Source organism: Labeo rohita, unplaced genomic scaffold (assembly GCF_022985175.1).
Source record: "Labeo rohita strain BAU-BD-2019 unplaced genomic scaffold, IGBB_LRoh.1.0 scaffold_180, whole genome shotgun sequence".
NCBI classification, from domain to species: Eukaryota; Metazoa; Chordata; class Actinopteri; order Cypriniformes; family Cyprinidae; genus Labeo; species Labeo rohita.
In genome coordinates this window covers 1-23,343 of record NW_026128000.1, presented here as the reverse complement: position 1 = coordinate 23,343, position 23,343 = coordinate 1, and the positions used below count along the sequence as shown (strand labels likewise).

General features: G+C 35.7%; 1 protein-coding gene and 1 long non-coding RNA gene across 2 annotated transcripts in view; both read left to right on the top strand.

Annotated features, from left to right (window-relative positions):
* The window catches only part of LOC127158944 (deleted in malignant brain tumors 1 protein-like), a 30,782-nt gene extending 13,619 nt beyond the window's left edge, over positions 1-17,163 (top strand). The window contains 24 exon segments of the mRNA XM_051101889.1: positions 108-185; positions 314-376; positions 506-577; positions 770-832; positions 4,103-4,165; positions 4,347-4,411; positions 6,096-6,153; positions 6,397-6,593; positions 7,602-7,638; positions 8,996-9,310; positions 10,589-10,891; positions 11,010-11,321; positions 11,714-12,005; positions 12,187-12,197; positions 13,786-14,100; positions 14,177-14,500; positions 14,577-14,894; positions 15,446-15,620; positions 15,622-15,771; positions 16,004-16,016; positions 16,081-16,159; positions 16,369-16,683; positions 16,770-16,970; positions 17,069-17,163. Coding sequence (XP_050957846.1) covers positions 108-185; positions 314-376; positions 506-577; positions 770-832; positions 4,103-4,165; positions 4,347-4,411; positions 6,096-6,153; positions 6,397-6,593; positions 7,602-7,638; positions 8,996-9,310; positions 10,589-10,891; positions 11,010-11,321; positions 11,714-12,005; positions 12,187-12,197; positions 13,786-14,100; positions 14,177-14,500; positions 14,577-14,894; positions 15,446-15,620; positions 15,622-15,771; positions 16,004-16,016; positions 16,081-16,159; positions 16,369-16,683; positions 16,770-16,970; positions 17,069-17,163 — 3,914 coding nt within the window.
* A 5,369-nt stretch (positions 17,164-22,532) lies between these two features.
* LOC127158943 (uncharacterized) lies at positions 22,533-23,310 on the top strand. The gene is made up of 4 exons (XR_007826320.1): positions 22,533-22,591; positions 22,695-22,757; positions 22,944-23,006; positions 23,126-23,310. It is a non-coding gene; the product is annotated as an uncharacterized LOC127158943 (long non-coding RNA).
* Positions 23,311-23,343: the final 33 nt, after the last annotated feature.

Sequence of the window (23,343 nt, the reverse complement as noted above, 5' to 3'; positions counted from 1 at the left end):
ATGATTTGCAAACACAGTAAATGAATTAAATAAATGCAAACTGTGAAATTCACAACTTTTTAGGAAATGTATGACACACACTCACATATGTGTTTGTTTGGATTTAGAAGATAGGGTGAATGAGATCACACCAGCAATATATGAGGATATCTTCACTGGTGGACTAATACCAGACTGTGAGACAGGTGCTGATGCTCTTCTGTACTTAAGTTGTATTTCTCTGTCTGTAATTCTGCAATGTGCATAGTAATATATACAGTACATTCAGTTTTGTTTTAAGTGTCACAGCATTGGTTTCATGTTAAATTTGTAGATCACACACCAGAGGGATATTATGATGTCATTGCCAGTGGACAAAACTATGGTACTGAAAAAGGTGATTTTATTTTGATATAATTTCTTTAAGGTGAAGGCCAGCTCAGATATAATAAAATGCTGTTTTATCAGCTTATTGTTATATTTAAGAGCCTATAATGTTGTGTGTGTGTGTGTGTTTGTGTGTCAGTGTGTGTAGTGGACACAACAGAGGATTATGATGATGTCATCATTAATGGACAGTGCTCTCACAGTGTAACAGGTGAGTCAGGCAGAACTTAATTTTTAATCATTTGTTTCAATGATATATCAAACATGTTTATACCATTAATGAATCATAATGGCTATATCAGTTGTAATCTAACAGTCTGTCATGAGGGGACAGGGATCTATGATATGACACAAGATCAAGGTGTATTAAATTTAAAATGATTTTTATTGTACATGTGTAAAGGGGGAGATCAGGAGGAGTATGATGATGCATGGAGTATCAATGAAGATGTGAGAAACCTGTTAGGTAACATTTTTTCCTTATATTTTCTACATTTATTAAATATAGAAAGCATTATATATTAAGAACACACCTTATTCATTATCAGTACATATTACAGACACAAAACTATTTTATTAATAATTTGCTGATTTAAAATAAATGAACTCAGTTTGAAATACTGACAATAGGGTCTGGCTGCAGACATCTGCACCTGCACTCTCAGGCACCTGAACTCTCAGACAACTGTACTTCCGGAAGTGACGTCACCTGCAGTCGATTTTATCTATTTTATTTATTTTAGTTATTTATTTATTTTTTTAATAAATTTAATTTATTTTATTTATTTAATTAACTGCATGTTTGCATTTAATCGTTAAACGATTAAAAGTAATTTAGCATAACATACAGGGTCCTGCAACTCATCTGTAGAAGATAAAAACAAGACCAGCAAATCCGTGGCCACAGAACAGCAGAATATGAACGCAATGCTTGGCTTAATGTATTAAGATACATTAAGTGCCATTAAATGATCAAATTTGTAATATAAATTTAATGTACTTCTATCAAGCATATGGCCATGAATGCGCAAACTTTCACTTTCATACTTGCCCAGCAAACGACCAAATTCAATATAAACCTTACTGTTGTCAAACGATATACCAGCAGATATGAACGCGCCATAAGAAAGGCATTATGTGATATGAAAAGGACGAACTCTGTATAGGCAAACAGACGTGAACGCAATGCGTTTTCCTCCCATAGAAAACCGATATAAACAAAAGACAATGATATAAAAGAGCTGTAGAGATTATTCTTTATGGGAAAACGCGAATGTACGCTGCGTTGCGTTTATTCTGGGCTCACCTGCTTATGTGTAGTTGTTTTAATAATGAATAGGAACATATTAAGTTTAATCTTTATCATCTTAATCCGTTATGCCACATTATGACACGTTTTGCGAAGAAAAACACTATATAGCCTACATATACATTATATTAATAAACTGTATATCGAATTTGATCTTTTAATTGCATCTTAATACATTAAGCCATATTAGGTGTTAATCTACGGAAGGAAAACGCTTATCGAGAGACTTCATAATCTCTCGTTCATATTCTGCTTCATATTCATATTCGTTTATATTCTGCTGTTCTGTGGCCACGGATTTGCGGGTCTTGTTTTCATCTTCTACAGATGACTTGCAGGACCCTGTATGTTATGCTAAATTAGTTTTAATCGTTTAACGACCACAGCGTCTTATCTCCATTGGCAACACGCACGATTTGTGTGGATTGCAAGTGACGTGCAGGTAGATGAGAGTGCAGGTGGCGATTGCGAGTGACATTATAATTTAGTTTCCTTTTTCTTGTTTTCACCACCTGGCTACTGTTGTAAAATGTTGAGAGATTCAATTAAAAAAATAAATAAATAACTAATAAATAGTAAAAATAAAATCGACTGCAGGTGACGTCAAGTCCGGAAGTGCAGTCTGAGAGTGCAGGTGCAGATGTCTGCAGCCAGACAGTCATAACATTAAACAATTTTTTTCCTTTTTTTTAATACAGACTATGATGATGTGGGGGAGGAGTTGAGCGATGAAGGAGGGGCTGTATGACTAGCCACACCCACTGCCACTGTCACACTTTAGTTTTTTTGTTTCTTTGTTTGTTTGCTTTTTTCCAGGTTTTTTTTTGTTTTTTTTTAGATTTTTTTTTTTTAATATGCTACGTAAATATTGTCAACATGAACATAAATCTACATAAATAGAATCACTGTTAACAACATAATTTTGTAATTAACATATCAGGATAAAGTATTTCTACACTTCTGTACATTCTCTTTTATAAGATGTTTGCATAATGTGTATTCACTGGCTGTCGTTGCTGCTGTAATTATTTAGGTGAAACTTAACAAACTGGCGTTTGTAGTAATTGATCATTACTGCCACAGATTTAAAATGAATTACGTCTTGTAATGTGGCCTGTTTGTATTGGGAAGTTCTTGAAACCTACCATGAAATTAAAAGTACATAATTTTAACATTTTGAGGCTACAGGTAAACGTTTATAAGAAAACTGATTTTGACAAGATGACAAAGCTCAGATCCACAATGTAAAATACTTGGAAAAGGTTAATGTACAGTATAGTACAAGCAGAAATGGAGCACACTGACTCCCTTTGCTGGTCATAAGGTGAACAACATGCTTATCTTCAGTGAATGAGAGTTATGGTTTTTGCGGGCCATTTGAAACCAGTTGTGGAATTAGGTAAGTTTCATATTTTTACATAAAATAGTAAACTAAACATTTAATATCTTAAACATTTAAACATCTTTTTTAAGCAATTTTACAATAATATTAATTGTACGGAGCTGAGTTTATTAGGTGTTAATGTCATGCTACCATACTATAAACACAGACATTTTTAGGACATATGGTTAGTTCAGTGCTTTTATCTTGTCTCTGTTGGGCTTTAACTGTAAATAAACTGGAGAGTTTCCTGTCTCCTGTAAGTCTTATATATGTATGTATATATATCTGTGTGTGTGTGTGTGTGAGGCGTCTCGATGTGTGGGGAGGAGTTTATCAGTACTGACAGTTTTGATATACAGTACAGACCAAAAGTTTGGACACACCTTCTCACACTTTCAAAGTTTTCCCAATTTTTTGGACTGACTGACCTTCATTTCTTAAAGTAATGATGGCCACTCGTTTTTCTTTACTTAGCTGCTTTTTTCTTGCCATAATACAAATTCTAACAGTCTATTCAGTAGAACTATCAGCTGTGTATCCACCTGACTTCTGCACAACACAACTGATGGTCCCAACCCCATTTATAAGGCAAGAAATCCCACTTATTAAACCTGACAGGGCACACCTGTGAAGTGAAAACCATTTCAGGTGACTACCTCTTGAAGCTCATCAAGAGAATGCCAAGAGTGTGCAGAGCAGTAATCAAAGCAAAAGGTGGCTACTTTGAAGAACCTAGAATATGACATATTTTCAGTTGTTTCACACTTTTTTGTTATGTATATAATTCCACATGTGTTAATTCATAGTTTTGATGCCTTCAGTGTGAATCTACAATTTTCATAGTCATGAAAATAAAGAAAACTCTTTGAATGAGTGAATGAGAAGGTGTGTCCAAACTTTTGGTCTGTACTGTATATGGAGAAAATCAGAAAAACATTCTCTGATTTGCCAGTGAAGTTGTTTGATGATTTCCTCTGTTGTGTCTAATAATAGTATTGATAAAATGCAACCTTTGTTCTGTCTCTATGTCCATTTGTATGTAGTGAACACACCAGAGCATTATGATGATGTCGTCATTAATAGACAGGACTCTCAAGGTGTAAAAGGTGAGTCACACAGAACCAGATTTTGCTTCTATTAAATACTGAACATATTTATACCATAAATAAGTCATTATGGCTTTATCAGGCTTAATCTAATAGTCTCAGACAGTCATGATGAGAAAGAGATCAATGACATAATCTGTGTTACACATTACAATGTGAGGTTTTATTTCACATGTTTCAGAGGAGAATCAGGAGGAGTATGATGATGTAAAAAAAACAGCAATGAAGATGGGAGAAACCTACTGGGTAAGATTTTGGCTCCTTTTTTTCCTTTATTTTTTCTAAAACAAATTTAGTTTTAAATATTAAATACAACATTTAAGATGATATATTTGCTTTGTTTTTTTCATAACAGACTATGATGATGTAGGGGGAGGAGTCACAAAATGAGGATGGGACTCTGTGTAATAGCCACACCCACTGCTCTGGTTCATGAAATCACAATTTTACAGCTTCTAGAGTTGGGTTTAAATAATCTTACAGCTGCAGGTTTTAAATGACTTTTTACTGATGAGTTCATTAGCTTGCATTTTTTTGTAAAAATTATACACAATAAAAATGAATAAACCCATATAAATATAATATTATTTTCTAGTAAACATTCATTCTGTGCTTTATGCCTCACTTGAAGTTGGAGCCAATACCCTGTTCTGTCTTATATAATTAAAACAAATAATGAAAACTTGTTTACTTGTTTTTTTTTTTTTTAACATTTACGTTTTTTCTTAGCTTTATTAATTTATGAATAATTTATGAATAAAACATTTTAACCAACAGGTTACTTGCTGTGAAATATGCTGGCTAGCTTGACTAAAGGTTAATAAATGTACCCTTTGCTGTCTTTGATATCCCACTATCCTGTAAGTGACTAATACCAACTTAAGTCTCTCTTATTTTTCTTTAATGACTTAAAAAAAAAATGAACTTAAATTCTCAGTATCTCCCATCACTCAGACCTTAATGAAGCACTATGCTGCTTTGCTCAATTTTGGCTTTTTACTAAAACATTTTACCACAAACAAATGTACGTTTGGTCAAAAAAACGGCAATGAAACTCACTCTCCTGTCCTAACATAAGGACAAGACGCTGATCAGCTCGTTTGTGGCACAAGTGTTTTGCTGCCATCTATTGGAAGACTAACGCATTGCAGTATGAAAGACGCCTGTCTAAGTAAAAATAGTGATTTGCTGCCATCTTGTGAGTGAGTAACGCATTGCTACATTCATAGTACAAGCCCACATGCTAAATACTTGCTATACTGAATAAAAGCTTTTAATTTACATTTTATGACATGGATTTAAATATCCTTTAAATTAAATTACATTTTTATATAATTATATTGTTAACATGGTTGCATGGTTGTGCTTAATGATTGCAGCCAACGCTATAAATTGAAAAAATTGAATCAGATTAGTTTTTCTGTCATGATATATAAATTGTTATTTGCTTAAATATTTTTATTTATTTATTTATTTATTTAAAAGGGAAATCAAATGAAGTTTGAAGTGAGCAGTTATCAGTCTCTGTATCTCAGCAGGTGTGATGCTGTAAATATCCTGGAGTGCTTCCTCTGAAATCTTTAATGTCTTTTTTAATATCTGTATGATGTGTTACTATTTTTTGCCTCTGGCAGATGTGTGTGTGTGTGCGCTCACTGAAGTGTCTCTATATGGAGGAGGAGTCCTTTTCTGCGCTGACGTTCTATTGATATATATGGTAAAAATCAGAAATGCCTCCTCTTATTTGTCACTGATTGTGTTTGATGATTTCCTCTGTTGTGTCTAATAAGGTAACAGTGAGTGTCATTGGCAGCTGTGAGTCTCTCTCTCTCTTTAGGGGGCTGACAGGAGCCAGTTTCTTCAGTGTGTTTGAGGGAGCAGACGAGACACTTGTGCTGTGTTCTAAACTGATGAAATGGTTTGTGTCCAGAAGGAGATGATGGGGAGATGTCTGATGCTGATGTTTCTGCTAAAACTCATCAACGCTGGTAGGTTTTTTTTTTTTTTTTTTTTTTTTTTGAGTTGAGTTGAGTTGATTTGAGGAGGAAAATAATGTTAATAACCCTAAGCAATTATATTATGCTGCTGCTGACTGATGTCAAACTGTATCATTATACTTTGTGCATTTATTTATATATTTCTTAGATATGTTATTTTCTTCCTTTTTCATTTGTGTTCTGTTCTTTTTTCCCCCTTTCACTTAATCTGTCACTCATCTATTGTGCTAATAGACAGTGTGAATGTGAGGTTGGTTGGTGGTCACAGTCACTGTGCTGGTACAGTGGAGGTTCTTCATAGAGGTCAGTGGGGAACAGTGTGTGATGATGGCTGGGATTTGGCTGATGCTGCAGTGGTGTGTAGAGAACTGGACTGTGGAGAACCTGTAGATGCTCTGGGTGTTGTTCACTTTGAACCAGGATCAGGACCAGTTTTTATGAATAATGTGTTATGTACTGGATCAGAATCCACACTGAAGAACTGTGGGTCAGAAGGATGGGGTAATTCTTACTGTTCTCCTGATTCTAAAGTTTCTGGAGTCATCTGTCTGCTCAGGTGAAAATTGTTCACATTTTACTAACTCTAAAATAAATACTTCTAAAAATAAATACATAATAATAATAATAATAATAATAAACATCTAATAGCACATTTCATAATTGTTAATGCACTCCTCACAAATATGTAAACTCCTGCAATTATTTGTTTACTGTATTTAAAAGCATCTGCTATTGTACTGTAACTGTATGTTACAAATTTATTAACATATTTGCTGTGTTTATCCTTCATTTTGGAGGAATTATATACACCGATCAGGAATAACATTATGACCACATAACATTATGATCACCTGGAGGCCAAGTCAACACCTAAAACTCGTTGTTGTGCTCCTCAAACCATTCCTGAACCAGTTTTTGCTTTGTGGTATGGCACATTATTCTGCTGAAAGAGGCCACAACCTGGGAATACTGTTTTCATGAAAGGGTGTAGGTGGTCTGAAACGATGCTTAGGTAGGTGGTATGTGTCAAAGTAGCATCCACATGGATGGGAGGACCCAAGGTTTTCCAGCAGAACATTGTTCTACGAACAGGAGATAATCAGTGTTAATCACTTTACCTGTCATTGGTCATAATGTTATGCCTGATCGGTGTATACGTGTGTGTGTGTATGAAGAGTTCACATGCAAAAGCCCCTAAATCCATCTGACGTATTTCTTTAAAATTTGCATCTCTTTCTGGCTACTTAGTGATAGGTTTCTTTGTATGAAGAATAATATTTTCTAACATTATTATTTTGGCAAATATTTGATAAAAAGCTTTTTCAGTGAAAAAAAAAAACTTTACCTCTATTTGAATGTAAAGAATATAATATCTATAAATATATTGTTGCTGTTGTTGTTGTTGTTAAGAGCTATTTAAATGATCTGTGTTCTTGCAGAAGTCAGGCTGGTTGGAGGTTCTCGCTGCTCTGGGAGGTTAGAGATACTTCATAATCAGACGTGGATGTCAGTGTGTGACGCTGCCTTTGACCAGCAGGATGCAGAGGTTGTGTGTAGAGAGCTGGACTGTGGGGCTCCTGTACAGGTGCTGGGAGCAGCTGCTTTTGACAAAGGAGACACTCAGATGTGGACACAAGAGATTCAGTGTAGAGGAAATGAATCTCAGATTCACCTCTGTCCGTCATCATCATCACATGAAAACAGTTGTTCACATGAATACATCGTTGGACTAGAGTGTGCAGGTTCCACTTTAGATTCAAATCTCTAGATGTAATAAATATAAGATCTAAAGGGTTCTTTACTAATTTTGCCAAAACAGGCTGTGGAAAAATATATTTTCCCTCTTGGTTTTTCAGTGAAAATACTCACATAAATGTAAACTTTTTACAATAACTGAAAGACAAAATTATTTTTCTAATTCATTTTCTGAGAAAGTTTTGGCACGCTTTATTTAATACCCTGTGCAAACTCCCTATGTCAGGAGAACATCTTTTTGCCAAGATAAGTCTTCTCTTTTAATAAGGTTGGAGAAAACACTGCAGAGGATCTGAGACCATTCCATATATGGAATCTCTTCAGATTCAGAGGTCCATGCATGTGGAATGTCTCCTTTAGCTCATTCCACAGGTTTTATTTGGGGCTATGATCAAGGGGTTGGCATCTATGGTTATGAAAGCTCCAGTAACTAACAAACTGTAGGCAGCATTTCAGCCTTTTTTTTTTTTTTTTTTTTTTCCAAAACAAGTTTTGGCATGTAGGTCATGTCAGTTTTGGAGACTTACCAAAATCGATCTTTGGAGATTTTTTTGATTACAAGCCATCCATCTTTCTGCATGCGTACACATCCTTTTCTAGGCTAATTCTTAACATCTTCAGTTGATTCAAACTTATTATTGCCATGATGGGCATTCTTAATTAATGATCTGTTTTCTTATATAGCCACTTCCTGATCTGTGCGCCTCAGCAACCGTTATTACACATAATTACTGTATAGTGATGGATGACTATAGGATTTTGGCTAGTAAAACAAAAGGTTTTTTTTTTAACCACTCAGGTGTATAATATGCATGGGTATATAGTTAAGGTAGATTTTGTGCATTTTTAGCACTAATTAATTTACTAAATATTTTAGTTGTCAGTAATTTTACTTCAACTCAAGTTTAGATTTGCTAGTATTTTGATAAACAGACTAATTTTTACTTACCATGGGTGCTAATATTAGTGGAAGGTGCTGTACTGTGAGTGCTCTTTCATCATTGTAGGATTCTTTTATCATAATGTTTAATATTTTTTTATGTCTCTTCATCTCTCATTCTCTCTGTTCAATATTTAGACCATGTGAATGTGAGACTGGTAAATGGTAGCAGTCGCTGTGCTGGTAGAGTGGAGGTTCATCATAGAGGTCAGTGGGGAACAGTGTGTGGTGATTTCTGGGATTTGGCTGATGCTGCAGTGGTGTGTAGAGAACTGGACTGTGGAGAACCTGTAGATGCTCTGAGTGGTGCTCATTTTGGAAATGGATCAGGACCAATCTGGATGGGTACTGTCATGTGTACTGGATCAGAGTCCACACTGAAGAACTGTGGGTCATTAGGATTTGATAGACAAAGCTGTGATCCTGGTGGAGATGCAGGAGTCATCTGCTCAGGTAAACTGCTTCAAATTTGTCCTTGGTGATGAACAACCTGCCTTAAATCAGTCTCTCATTAATAGATTTAAAAACAAAACAAAAATGTGTTTATTTACAAATTTCAAAATTGTTTCCCAATTTCAAAATAATGTTTCTTTTAACATTAATAAATGGTGTTTACTGTTTGACCAACAACAAGAAGACTTATGTGGTTAGAAAATGTATCAGTATGTTTTTTTCATGAGGGAAATAATGTCCATGTCTAAAATAAATATCAGACATAGGGTAGAGTGGGGGAAACGTCCCCATGGGTTAAAATGGCCTCCTCTGAAATAGTTTTATTAAAAATCTAACAACTTGAAAACTCTGGACATTTTTCATACTTGGTTTATAATTTATGCCATTGTCACTAAAACTATGAAAACTTTTCTGAACACACTTTAACTCTTGTTTCAAAAAAAAAAAAAAAAAAAAAAAAACACAGGAATTACAATTCCTTAAGGTGTGCGTTTCCCCCACTCTACCCTATATTTAATATTTGTTAACAGGTTATAATGAGGTTATTATTATGAGGTTAATTTGTTAACATTATGGGCCAGATTTACTAAACAGGGCAAATTAGTGTTAGCGCAATTTCATAAAAGCGCTGATGGGAGTGGAAAATTCTGCGTGTGATTTACTGACCATGCGCACATTAAAGAAAACAGACGCAGCCAGATCATTTCCATTATGTCCAGTCCAGTGCAATCTACCAAGAGCAGAGCAAATTACCACCTGCTTTAAGACATTAAGATATTTATTTGGGGCTTTACATGATGGCACAAACCAGTGATTTGACGTTAGTAACTCTCCCCCTCCTAAATTTTGTGCCTAAAAGGGAAACTCCTACAAATACATATTCAATAAGGTCAGGGGGGAAAATAACGATCTTTGCTTTGTCACCGCTAATTCTTCACTGCTCGTCTTTTATGCCAAAAAATGGGCTGTTAGTAAATCTGGCCCTAGGTTTCATGAAATAACAAATAATCATGCATTACAACATTTATTAATCTTGATAAAAAACAACAAAAAATATATATATATTTTTTTTTATTAACCAAAAAAATATAGTACTTAAAGTATTCTTTGTTTACAACCTAAATTATATATATAGGTTATATGTTTTAAAATAGTTGTGTACATGGTCATTATGTGTTCATGTTACTGAATGCATTAACTGATGTTAACAACTTGAACCTTATTATAAAATGTTACCAGTATTTCTTTTATTTTTTTTTTTTTTTTTCCATTGTTCAGGTGTCAGGCTGGTTGGAGGTTCTCGCTGCTCTGGGAGGTTAGAGATACTTCATAATCAGACGTGGATGTCAGTGTGTGACGCTGCCTTTGACCAGCAGGATGCAGAGGTTGTGTGTAGAGAGCTGGACTGTGGGGCTCCTGTACAGGTGCTGGGAGCAGCTGCTTTTGGCAAAGGAGACACTCAGATGTGGACACAAGAGATTCAGTGCAGAGGAAATGAATCTCAGATTCATTTCTGTCCAACATCACCATCACATGAAAACAACTGTTCTCATGACAATGGTGTTGGACTGATGTGTGCAGGTTGAAATTAATTTTCTTTGAGTAAAATCATTTCTTTAAATGTAGTATTTTTTTTGTGTGTTTTTCTGCCCAGTCTTAATATTTATTTCTCTCTGTCCTCTCTCTGTTCAACATTTAGACAGTGTGAATGTGAGACTGGTAAATGGTAGCAGTCGCTGTGCTGGTAGAGTGGAGGTTCATCATAGAGGTCAGTGGGGAACAGTGTGTGGTGATTTCTGGGATTTGGCTGATGCTGCAGTGGTGTGTAGAGAACTGGACTGTGGAGAACCTGTAGATGCTCTGGGTGGTGCTCATTTTGGACCAGGATCAGGACCAATCTGGATGAATTTTGCCTTGTGTACTGGATCAGAGTCCACACTGAAGAACTGTGGGTCAGGATGGGGTAGACAAGACTGTGGTCCTAGTGGAGATGCTGGAGTCATCTGCTCAGGTAAACTGCTTCAAACCTGTCATCAGTGATGAACTACCTGCCTTAAATCAACCTCTTTAAAATGTGTATTAATTATTTAACACATTACAATGAAGTTAAATTTGTTAGCATTAGGTTTCATGAACTAACAAATCATCATACTTCTACAATTAAAATGTATTAGTCTAGGCTGATGTTTTAACAATGTATTATGATGAACAAGCCTGAATTAAAATGAACAATATTTATCAATTAACATTAACTAATATCAATAAATGTTTAAAAACATTTTTTTATTATTTTTAATAAATATAAACCTAAAAAATTGTTTATATTAACACATTTTTGATGTTAACAAATTGAATATTATTTTTTATGCTTTTACCATGTAATTTTTTTTTTTCTTTGTTCAGGTGTCAGGCTGGTTGGAGGTTCTCGCTGCTCTGGGAGGTTAGAGATACTTCATGATCAGACGTGGATGTCAGTGTGTGACGCTGCCTTTGACCAGCAGGATGCAGAGGTTGTGTGTAGAGAGCTGGACTGTGGGGCTCCTGTACAGGTGCTGGGAGCAGCTGCTTTTGGCAAAGGAGACACTCAGATGTGGACACAAGAGATTCAGTGCAGAGGAAATGAATCTCAGATTCACCTCTGTCCAACATCACCATCACATAAAAACAACTGTTCACATGACAGTGATGTTGGACTGTGTGTGCAGTGGTAAGAAAAAAATTAAGTAAAAATTAAAAAAATTTTTTTTTTTAAATTTTTTATTTCTTTGTTTACTTTTTGAAAAAATTCTTTCTTTTTTTTTTTTCATATTTTTTTTCATCATTCTCTCTGTTCAATATTCAGACAGTGTGAATGTGAGGTTGGTTGGTGGTCACAGTCGCTGTGCTGGTAGAGTGGAGGTTCTTCATAGAGGTCAGTGGGGAACAGTGTGTGATGATGCCTGGGATTTGGCTGATGCTGCAGTGGTGTGTAGAGAACTGGACTGTGGAGAACCTGTAGATGCTCTGGTGATGCTCATTTTGGACAAGGATCAGGACCAATCTGGATGAATTTTGTCTTGTGTACTGGATCAGAATCTACACTGAAGAATTGTAGATCATCAGGCTTTGGTAAAGTGAATGTGATCATAGAAGAGATGCTGGAGTCATTTGTTCAGGTAAATGACATTATTTTTGAAACATTTTGATAAAATTCACTAAACAACAGTTAAATTCTTGTTTGCTTTCATCAAGGGCTGCATTTGTACTTACCATCAACAAAGTAATTTTAACTGGAAAAATTAAGCAATTAAAAATAAATTTATAATCTTTCATTAAAAACACACAAACACACTTCCTTTCTATTTTTTTGACTTATTATGTAAATTGGGTCCAGGTCAAACATTTTGTAATTGGGCAATGCTGTAATTCAGGTTCTGTGATGTTCCATTGCATTTTACAGCACTCAGAAACATTTTTTTTGCTCAAATTGTGTTCAGCAAGATTTTGTGTTGATTTTTTTTAATAAATGTGAATTCTCTTTTTAAAATTTAATGCCATGTATCTTTTTTGCAAAAAATCTAAACTGTTTATTTTGTCATTGTTCTACAGATTGGCACAATTTCATAAAACTAAAAACATTTATTCAAATTTTTTTTAAATTAAATTACTTTCCATTGCATAAATAATTTTGTATGTTTTATTTAATTGAACAGGTCATAAACATTCCAGGCTTATTAATGGATCTCACCTTTGCTCTGGGAGATTAGAGGTGGTTCATGGGAGCACATGGACACAGTGTGTGACGCTGCCTTTGACCAGCAGGATGCAGAGGTTGTGTGTAGAGAGCTGGACTGTGGGGCTCCTGTACAGGTGCTGGGAGCAGCTGCTTTTGGCAAAGGAGACACTCAGATGTGGACACAAGAGATTCAGTGCAGAGGAAATGAATCTCAGATATATTTTTGTCCACACATCTTCAAGCAAAAACAACTGTTCCCATGACAATGATGTTGGAGTCATATGTTCTGTTCTGGTTGAGTATATATATATTCCATATGTGTGTGTGTGTGTATGCATGTGGGAGGTAATGCTGCCTTATACCAGCATTTTGCAGAGGTTAAAAGATATTCATTTTTTTACTTTTTGGCTCCTGTTATTTGACACAATTGATTACTTATACATTTTTCTTAGTTGATTAAACTCTCAGCTTGCTTCTGATTCTGCAGACATTCACTTGAAATGTTCATGTGACCAAAATTTGTTTGGTTTATTAACAACATTCTACAAAAGACTCACAACACATGAGATGCATAACAATTATTCTGTGTAGAGGAAATTATACTCAAAAATTCATCTTCATCATCAAAATGTACAACTGTAACCATGAAAAATTAATGTTATGTTCTTTTTAATTATTTGTTTTTGTTTCTTTTTTTTTAATATTATTTTTTTTAAACTAGAAGAACATTTTAAAAAATAATTTTAAATGTTTTGTCCAGGTTACACTGATCTCAGACTGGTAAATGGTTCAGACTCTTGTTCTGGAAGAGTGGAGCTTCAGTTCCTCAGTAAATGGGGCACAGTGTGTGATGCATGCTGGGATATGAGAGCTGCCAGTGTCCTCTGTAGACAGCTGAATTGTGGGATTGCTGTGTCTGTTGTGGGATCAGACTGGTTTGGAGAGGGAAGTGGTGAAATCTGGGCTGATGTGTTTGATTGTGACGGGAATGAAACAAAACTCTCAGAATGTTCCATCTCTTCATGGAGTCGAGCTGAATGTTCTCATAGACGAGATGTTGGAGTCATCTGCTCTAGTGAGTGAATTTTTTTGAAAAATATGTTATAAATTACCATGCAATATCTTAATAAAATGCCACATCTTCTCCTCAGATTCCTCTCTGGCTCTTCATGATGGTCTGGTGCGGTTGTCTGGAGAGAGACAGTGTGAGGGGGAGGTGGAAGTTTTCATCCATCAGGTCTGGAGGAGAGTTCTGCTGGACTCCTGGAGTCTCACTGAATCCTCTGTGGTCTGCAGACAGCTGGGCTGTGGCTCTGTGCTGAACTTCTACGGCTCCTCTTCATCCAGTCCTGAACACAGTCATGAGTGTGTGACGGGCTTCCAGTGCTCTGGGAGTGAAGCTCATCTGGGGAACTGCAGCTCTCCACAAACTCTCAACTGCAGCTCCACACAACAGCTGTCAATCACCTGCCTTGGTGAGAACAACAACATCTGGGCAGATTCTTCAGTTGTTAGTGATCAATAATGTGTTTTTCTTTCTCTGAATATCAGGTCGTGGGTCCATCAGGCTGGTGGGTTCTGGGGGAGACTGTGCAGGGAGGCTGGAGGTTTTTCACAGCGGCTCATGGGGGACAGTGTGTGATGACTCCTGGGATATTAAAGATGCCCATGTGGTGTGCAGACAGCTGCAGTGTGGAGTGGCCCTCAGTAACCAGCAGGTACCAGCCTGGTTTGGTCCTGGTTCTGGACCCATATGGCTGGATGAGGTGGAGTGTGAGGGGAATGAGACGTCCCTGTGGAGCTGCTCTTCTCCAGGCTGGGGAAAACATGACTGTCAACACAAGGAGGATGTAGGAGTTGTGTGCTCAGGTAAACAGTCAACAAAATTATAAACAATAACTTCTAATAGTTCTTATGCATTGTATCATCATTCATTAACAATATAAATATATTAATTAATAATAATTTTAAAATCAATTAATCTGTTACCAGTTAAGTTCTTCAGTCATTCCAGAATTCAGCACAATACTTCATAAACACAGCATGCATATGATTAGTCTGATTCCCAGATTACTAAATGTAGTTACTGACTGGGTGAATGCTAAAGATGCACATAATGCATTTTATCAATAGTATAATGAACAAAATATGTTTTCACATTTGTTTTTATAGCAGTAATACAATTAAAATTACCTCTAAAAAGCCTGCAAACTTTTTAAAAAGCTGAATTTTTATTATATATTATTTAGATTATCTCAATTTTTGGAAATGGTGTTTTTTTTTTTTTTTTCAAAAATGAAACATGTTTCATCATAAACATGAAATGGTAATTTGGAATTGTTTTTTTTTTAAGATTCCTAAATTCTTAATTTTAAATTAAAAATGAGAGTGGAGGTTAATTGTCATACTATTCCATCTAGAGTTTAAAGAGATCAGGTTAACTGAGGGCTGTGAAGGGAATGTGGAGGTTTTCTACAATGGATCCTGGGGTAATGTGTGCTGGAACCAGATGGACAGAGACACAGCGAGTCTGATCTGTCAAGAGCTGAACTGTGGAAGATCTGGCAGTGAACCCAGTAAATTCAGAGGGACTGAAGTCTCATAATTGGCTGGATTATTTTAAGTGTCGACGACATGATTCCACTTTATGGCAGTGTCCATCTTCACCCTGGGGACAGAATGACTGTGATAATGAAGTGGCCAAAATCATAACTGATGGTGACAGGTGCCAAGATCACCTGCTCAGGTAAGATTTTAAAGAAATGATTTAAATTATGATATACAGCAGATCGTAAATATCAAATACTCTTTTTATGTAAATATGTAGAAATGTAGTAAATAAATTCTGAAAGAATTTATAATATATTTTAATATTATATATATAATATAAAATATATTATATTATAATCTCAGAGGAGGAAAGTCACGAGTATCTGTATATGTGTTTGTATCTGACATGTTCAACATCATCTCACCAGAGACAGTGTTCAAGTAAGTTTATTGTCTTTCAATGCTTTCTAATGTTCTGTTCAATTTTACCATGTTTTATTCTTAGAAAAGGAGGAGCAATGTGTCTCCTCGGAGTCATCTCACATGTTCTACTTCACCATCTCATTACCTGAGACAGTGTTCAAGTATGTTTATGATATGCTTGAATTTTCTTTTCATTTATTGATGAATCCAGCACTGTTGGTCACCGTAGTTTGTGCATTAAATAGTTTATTCCACATTCAAAATGAATAACAAAAAAAAAAAAAAAAACCTCAAGCTCCAGTATTAGTGTTTGTTTTGTTGTAAATGTTGTGCTGAAGCTGGTCAGTGCTGATTGATGTGTGTGTTTTAGATCATGTTCCTCTCAGACTGAGTGGAGGGGAGGGCCGGTGCTCTGGGAGGCTGGAGGTGTATCATAACGCTGTGTGGGGCTCAGTCTGTGATGATCAGTGGGACATCAGTGATGCTCAGGTGGTCTGCAGGCAGCTGGGTTGTGGAGCAGCACTGAGGGCTGATGGGAATTCAACCTTTGGTGCTGGTGAAGGTGTTGTGTGGATGAACAAAGTCGAGTGCAGAGGGAATGAGATTCACCTGTGGGACTGTCCTCTCTCCCTGAAAAACCACACTGACTGCTCCCACAAAAAGCACGCTGGACTCACCTGTGCAGGTCACAGCAAACACTGAGGAATGATGTTCATTTTTTCATTAATTCAATCATAATCATGAAAAATATTTTTGTGTTTTTTTTGACAGATTTGTCAGTGTCCACTACTCCTGACACAACAACATCAGTTTCTCCTCCAGTGCTCTCAACATCAGTTACTCTTTCACAAACTACTCCAGCAGGATTTCCCTCTGTCCCCTCAGTGCTTGTGATTGTACTGGTAGTTGTGCTCTTACTGCTCTTAGTGCCACTGCTTATACTGATTCAGCAGAACAGAGTGATGAGGAGAGGTAGGAGAGATCCAGAGACTGTCATATTGTGTCTTATTCAGTGTGTGATCAGTCATGTGTTGTGAACTGACAGCAGGTTTGTCTGTCTACACTCACAGCTCTCTCTAAGAGGAGACACAGGAGGACGACTGAGGCCGTTTATGAGGAGATTCAGCACAGACACAATCACTTCACTCAGAGGGGTGAGACATGAGCCATCAATCTCATTTAATACCATTTATAAGAGAGTCTGTCAGACAGTTGATGTCTGACAATAAGGAAACCTTCGGTTCACTTAAATTGTCGTGGCCACGAGATATTAATTCGTGGGAACGTCATATCAACTCGTGGGAACGTCATATTATTATACATATAATCATTTTGTCGAGGTAACGACATCCTTATGTCGTGGACACGAGATGCTATGATGAGGGAACGACATCCATTTCTCATGGCCACGAGTTTAATGTGTAAACAAACCTGCGTGACCATAGTAACCCGGGATTATCGGAGATAGATTTATTACCATTTTATTTTGGATTAAGGAATTATTATATGAATTATTATAGAAATTAATACATTATTAAATGATTATATTAACAACAGGGGATGCTGTCTATGAATGCTGTCTGTGCGCGATGCATTCGAAAGAAGTTTATCATTAATAAATCCCAGATAGCAAGAACATTTGGGCCAAATGTGGCCGATAGCTGGCACATATGGCTTAGATATGGCATGGCTGAACAGATATGGACCAGATTGTTACCATACATGTTTTGCCATAAGTTTAGAATTTGCGAGAAATTACTGCTTGGTTCACAGCTCCTTTTTAGGTATATGGTCCAGATAACAACAAACACATTAGAACCAAGTAAGGTTTAGCTATGGCTGACATTTGTAAACATCGACTTCTGGCTAACATTTGGATTACACTTGGAAAACACATCTTTTTGGCTGATGTCCGGCAGGCCACACATCAGTTGCTATTACAACCACGCCAATTTGACCGAAAGGCGGCAATTCCCTCACAGATTTTCCGTCACACAAGTGCTTCAGGTAAGTGGTATTTTGGCATTTTAAAGTAATTTTATGTAAATATTCATGTTTATGTGTCAGCATTTGTAGTTATTAGAGGTTTAGCTATTTGTTTCATTGAGAAAAGTTAGATTATTTCACTTTGTTGAATGTAGTGTTTCCAATACATTCCAATGTCACGCAATCTGGGTTAATGCAAAATCACTTATTTTAGATAGAGATTGATTTGTGAAAACGTTTATAAAGCATTTCTCATGTTTTCAGTGTTTTTCACTGCTCTGTGGCGTGGTAAAACATACACTATATATATATATATATATATATATATATATATAAATAACATATTTTTGTTGTTGAATGGTCGTTTGATCTCAAATGACCTAATGTAAGAGCCTGTAAGAGCCTGCAATAACGCATATTAAAATAAAAAATAATCAGGTCTGACGAGAAAGACTGGGCATGGCATTGGTTTCATACAGATTACTATATTTGTTTTCAAGAGGCTTACTTCATTTAAAAGTAGACATGTCAAGCTTTCTATAGATGTCCCAGTTAGCATTTGAGCATTTAGATTTTTAGTGTAATCCTGCAAGTCCACCTTTCAGGTTGTACTACTGACAATAATTATTACATTTCTCTTCACTGTAGGTGCTGTCAGGCAGAATCCCCTGACTGGAAGGGCTTTAGATAAAGACAATGAAATTACCTTAATGAAGTGGCTGTACCTGTCTGGAGACCGAGATGGTGGGAGGAAAGAGAGAATGAATAAACAATAGTGCGTTGCTGACCCCCATTAGACAGTTTGCAGCATTACTAACACCAACACACTTTCAAGCAACTCTTCTCTTCTCAACATTTTTCTTCTCAACAGTCAAGTTTTTTTTGTCCCTTTAATGTATTTTTTATGCTAAATGTATATCTGTTGAATATTCTTAAAAACTGATTCCAACTCAAATTGTAATGTTAAATATGTGTTATATATTTATAACTCAATACTGAGTAACTGTTAAGCGCATTTAACCTGCACTAACCTGCACTCACAAAAGTAAATTATTTTGTTTGCATTTTTGTTGTTGAGTGTGTGATTTACACTCTAGTGGGGGCACTACTCTCATTTACTCTCTTTGGGGGCAGCCGTGGCCTAATGGTTAGGGAGTCGGTCTTGTAACCGAAAAGGTTGTGGGTTCAAGTGAATAACCAGCACTCTCTCCACCCTCCACCACGAGAGAGGTGAGTATTGTGTGTGTGCACTTGGATGGGTTAAATGCAGAGCACAAATTCCGAGTATAGGTCACCATACTTGGCCACACATGTCACGCCCGTTCCTTTCCTTAGTTAATACAAATTTTACATATACAGTCAGCCGAATGTGGGCCACATTAGGGCAGTGAGGTCTTAACAGAGCTCAGCCCTACTAAAATGAAACATAAGGCCCATATATGGGCCACATAAAAATGTATTACTTGGCTCATGATAGGTGGAGTTATGGCTCTGGTTTGGTTCAGTTCTGGCTAAAAACATAGGCCAATTTTGGGCCGGCGAACAAAAACTAATCTGGGCCACACTTTAGCTGTAGGTTTGGGCCAGATCTGGGCCAAAGGAAATTTCCTAACTGGGATATTACCCAAAGTACATCAAATAAAATAGGCCTACAAGATATTTTTATCCAACCTTCTATTTACTGATCGTTTTTTCAGTATTAATATTATTATTACTATTATTACTATTAGCCTATTATTTTATTTTCGTTCATGTTCTATCTCTTTACTTAACGTTCTATATGTAAATACTGTAAATGCTCGACATATTCGACATACAGTACGTTATGTGACTGGGATTTTTACTGGAATGCAGTTTAAAGGTTGAATTATATTTTATTTTGTTTCGTCTAATTATTAGACTAGTGTTTTACTAAGGAACGAATCATTCACATAGTTTAATTTGTAAATGAAAACAATTGCAAAAGAGTAATTGCAAAATATAGCAAATACTAGCATATAGGGCAGAACGTTAGGCAAAGCGATACACAATAAATATAAAAATATAGCCCCTTATAAGTCACTTATAATTTATTATTAGCCTATTATTATTATTATTATTATTATTATTATGGTTAGGCTATTATTATTTTAATAACTGGTTAGGGCTAATTTTATTAATGCTTGACAATTATGCCAATAAAGTTTTGACTTTATGATTGTATTTATGCCCTTGTGTGACGATAAATGAGTGTGTTTTCATTTACAAATTAAACTACGTGAATGATTCGTTCCTTAGTAAAACACTAGTCTAATAATTAGACGAAACAAAATAAAATATAATTCAACCTTTAAACTGCATTCCAGTAAAAATCCCAGTCATAAAACATATGTCGAGCATTTACAGTATTTACATATAGAACGTTAAGTAAAGAGATAGAACGTAAACGAAAATAATAGGCTAGTAATAATAACTAGATGAGTAAAGTTTGAGAACAAACTTTAAGTTGTCTTGAGAAAGCCTAGCCTGAAAGTTTGAAGCAGTTGTAAAAGTATGAAAGCAGCTAGCATGATTTAACACATTGCTTACATGATTTAACATGTTATTAACATGTTTTAGCATGATTAGCTTGTTGCTTGTATTTTTATAGGCTGATTACAATGTTGTTAGCATGATTAGCATGTTGTTAGCATAATTAGCAAATTACTAGAATGTTGTTAGCATGATTAGCATGTTGATAGCATGTTTCGTTCATGATTAGCATGTTTCTAACATGGCTAACATGTTACTAGCTTGTTATTAACATGTTTCTAGCATTATTAGCATATTACTAGCATGTTGTTAACATGATTGCCATGTTACTAGTATGATTAGCATATTACTAGCATGTTGTTAGCATGATTAGCAAGTTACCAGCATGATTAGCATGTTACTTGCATGTTGCTAACAAGATTAACATTATACTAGCATTTTGTTAGCATGTTTCTAACAGGAATAGCATGCTGCTAGCATGATTAGCAAGTTACTAGCATGTTGTTAGCATGATTGGCATGTTACTAGCATGTTTCTAACTTGATTAGCATGTTGCTAACACAATTAGCATGTTACTAGCATGTTGCTAGCATGATTTATATAGCTAGATAGATTAGAAATATTAGAAATATTAGAGTGAATCTTAAATGAGTGTAAATGGATTCGAAATAGAACATAGAACCCAGATAGCACACGTACGTCTGCAAGATGTCTGTTAAAGATCTCTTGATCTGGAAAGCATCCGCTGTGTACAAACGTCTGGCAGACATCTGTAAGATGTCAGTTTTACATACATTCTAAATCATAAACATCTTAAAGACATCTAATAGATGTCTATTTGACATCTAATAGGAAACGTCCAATAGACGTATTGCAGATGAGCAAACTACGTCTTGCAGATGTCTTACAGATGTAAATGCAGACGTCAAATAGACGTCTCTGAGACGTACGTGTGCTATCAGGGAAGGGAAGCTTGATTGAGCCTCAAGGGATTCTGGGAGTTTAGATTTGAATTTTGTCAGTTGGAGTGTTGCTCATTTGAACATTCCGTCAATGTAAGTCTATGGGATTTTTGGTGGATTTGATAGTCTGGTTTTCGAAAACCGTAAGCCGGATCAGTCTGAAAAGATACAGCACACCGAGTCAGACCAGTCTGAAGGTCTGGACCAAGTTTGGTGGTTCTAGCTTGAAAACTCTAGGAGGAGGTAGATACCGAAATTTGGCTCAGAAGAAGAAGAAGAGGAAGAATAATAATAATAATCTTAAATAGTAGATCAGTAAATTGGCTTTCTCAAGCCAACTTAATAATACTGAAAAAACGATCAGTTAATAGAAGGAAGGTTGGATAAAAAATCTTGTAGGCCTATTTTATTTGATGTACTTCGGGTAATATTTATTAATGATAAACTTCTTTCGAATGCATCGCGCACAGACAGCATTCATAGACAGCATCCCCTGTTGTTAATATAATCATTTAATAATGTATTCATTTCTATAATAATTCATATAATAATTCCTTAATCCAAAATAAAATGGTAATAAATCTATCTCTGATAATCCCGGGTTACTACGGTCACGCAGGTTTGTTTACACATTAAACTCGTGGCCACGAGAAGCGCATGTCGTTTCCTCAACATAATAAGACGTGGCCACGAGAAATGGATGTCGTTCCCTCATCATAGCATCTCGTGGCCACGACATAAGGATGTCCTTACCTCGACAAAATGATTTCGTGGCCACGACATAATATGACGTTCCCACGAATTAATATCTCGTGGCCACGACAAACTTAAGTGAACCGAAGGTGTCCCCTCCCGGTCACCGTACTTTAGCAAATCCTGACAGTAGTTTTTTCTTTTTTCTTTTTCTTTTTTTTTTTAAAGTTTATTTTAATTACAAAGAAGCATTTGCACTGATGCAAACTGTTGGTAAATCTGGCCCTGTATTGTTTATTCTATAATCTATATATTATTTTAAGAAAATATACATTCAGGTTTGTTTTGTGTGATGATATTTGACTTATGTTTAATTTGTAAAAGACATACCTGAGAGCTATGATGATGTCACCACCCCTGAACACAACTCTGATATCAAAGGTGTTATTACTTTTTAAAATGACTTTTTAAGACATTTCTAACATAATCTCTTCAAAGTGATGCTCAATAAAACGCAACCTTTGTTCTGTCCATGTGTATGTAGTGAACACACCAGAGCATTATGATGATGTCATCATTAATGGACAGGACTCTCAAGGTGTGACAGGTGAGTCACAGAACCAGGTTTTGTTTCCATGAATTATTTATTTTATGGTATTTCTACCATTAATGAATCATCATGGCTTTATCAGGTTTAATCTAATAGTCTTAGACAATCTTGAAGAGAAATACATTAATGACACAAGCTGTGTTACACATTAAAATGTGAGGTTTTATTTCACATGTGTATCAGAGGCAGATCAGGAGGAGTATGATGATGTGAAGAACAGCAATGAAGATGAAAGAAACTTGTTGGGTATGTTTTTGTCTCCTTTATTTAATTTATTAAATAATAAATTGTTCAAATAAATGCAGCAGTTTTAAATAATAAATGCAACTTTTAAGATCTATTTGCTTTTGTTTTTTTCATAACAGACTATGATGATGTGGGGGGAGGAGTCACACAGTGAGGGTGGGGCTGTATGTAGTGGCCACACCCACTGCTTCAGGTCATGAAATTACAATGTAACAACTTAGGGCTGAGTTTAAATGATCTTACATAGCCACTTCAAGTTTTAAATGTGTTTTAATGAGTTCAGTAGTCTGAATTATGTTAAAAAAAAAAAAAAAAGTTTTGCACAAGCTTTGCACAA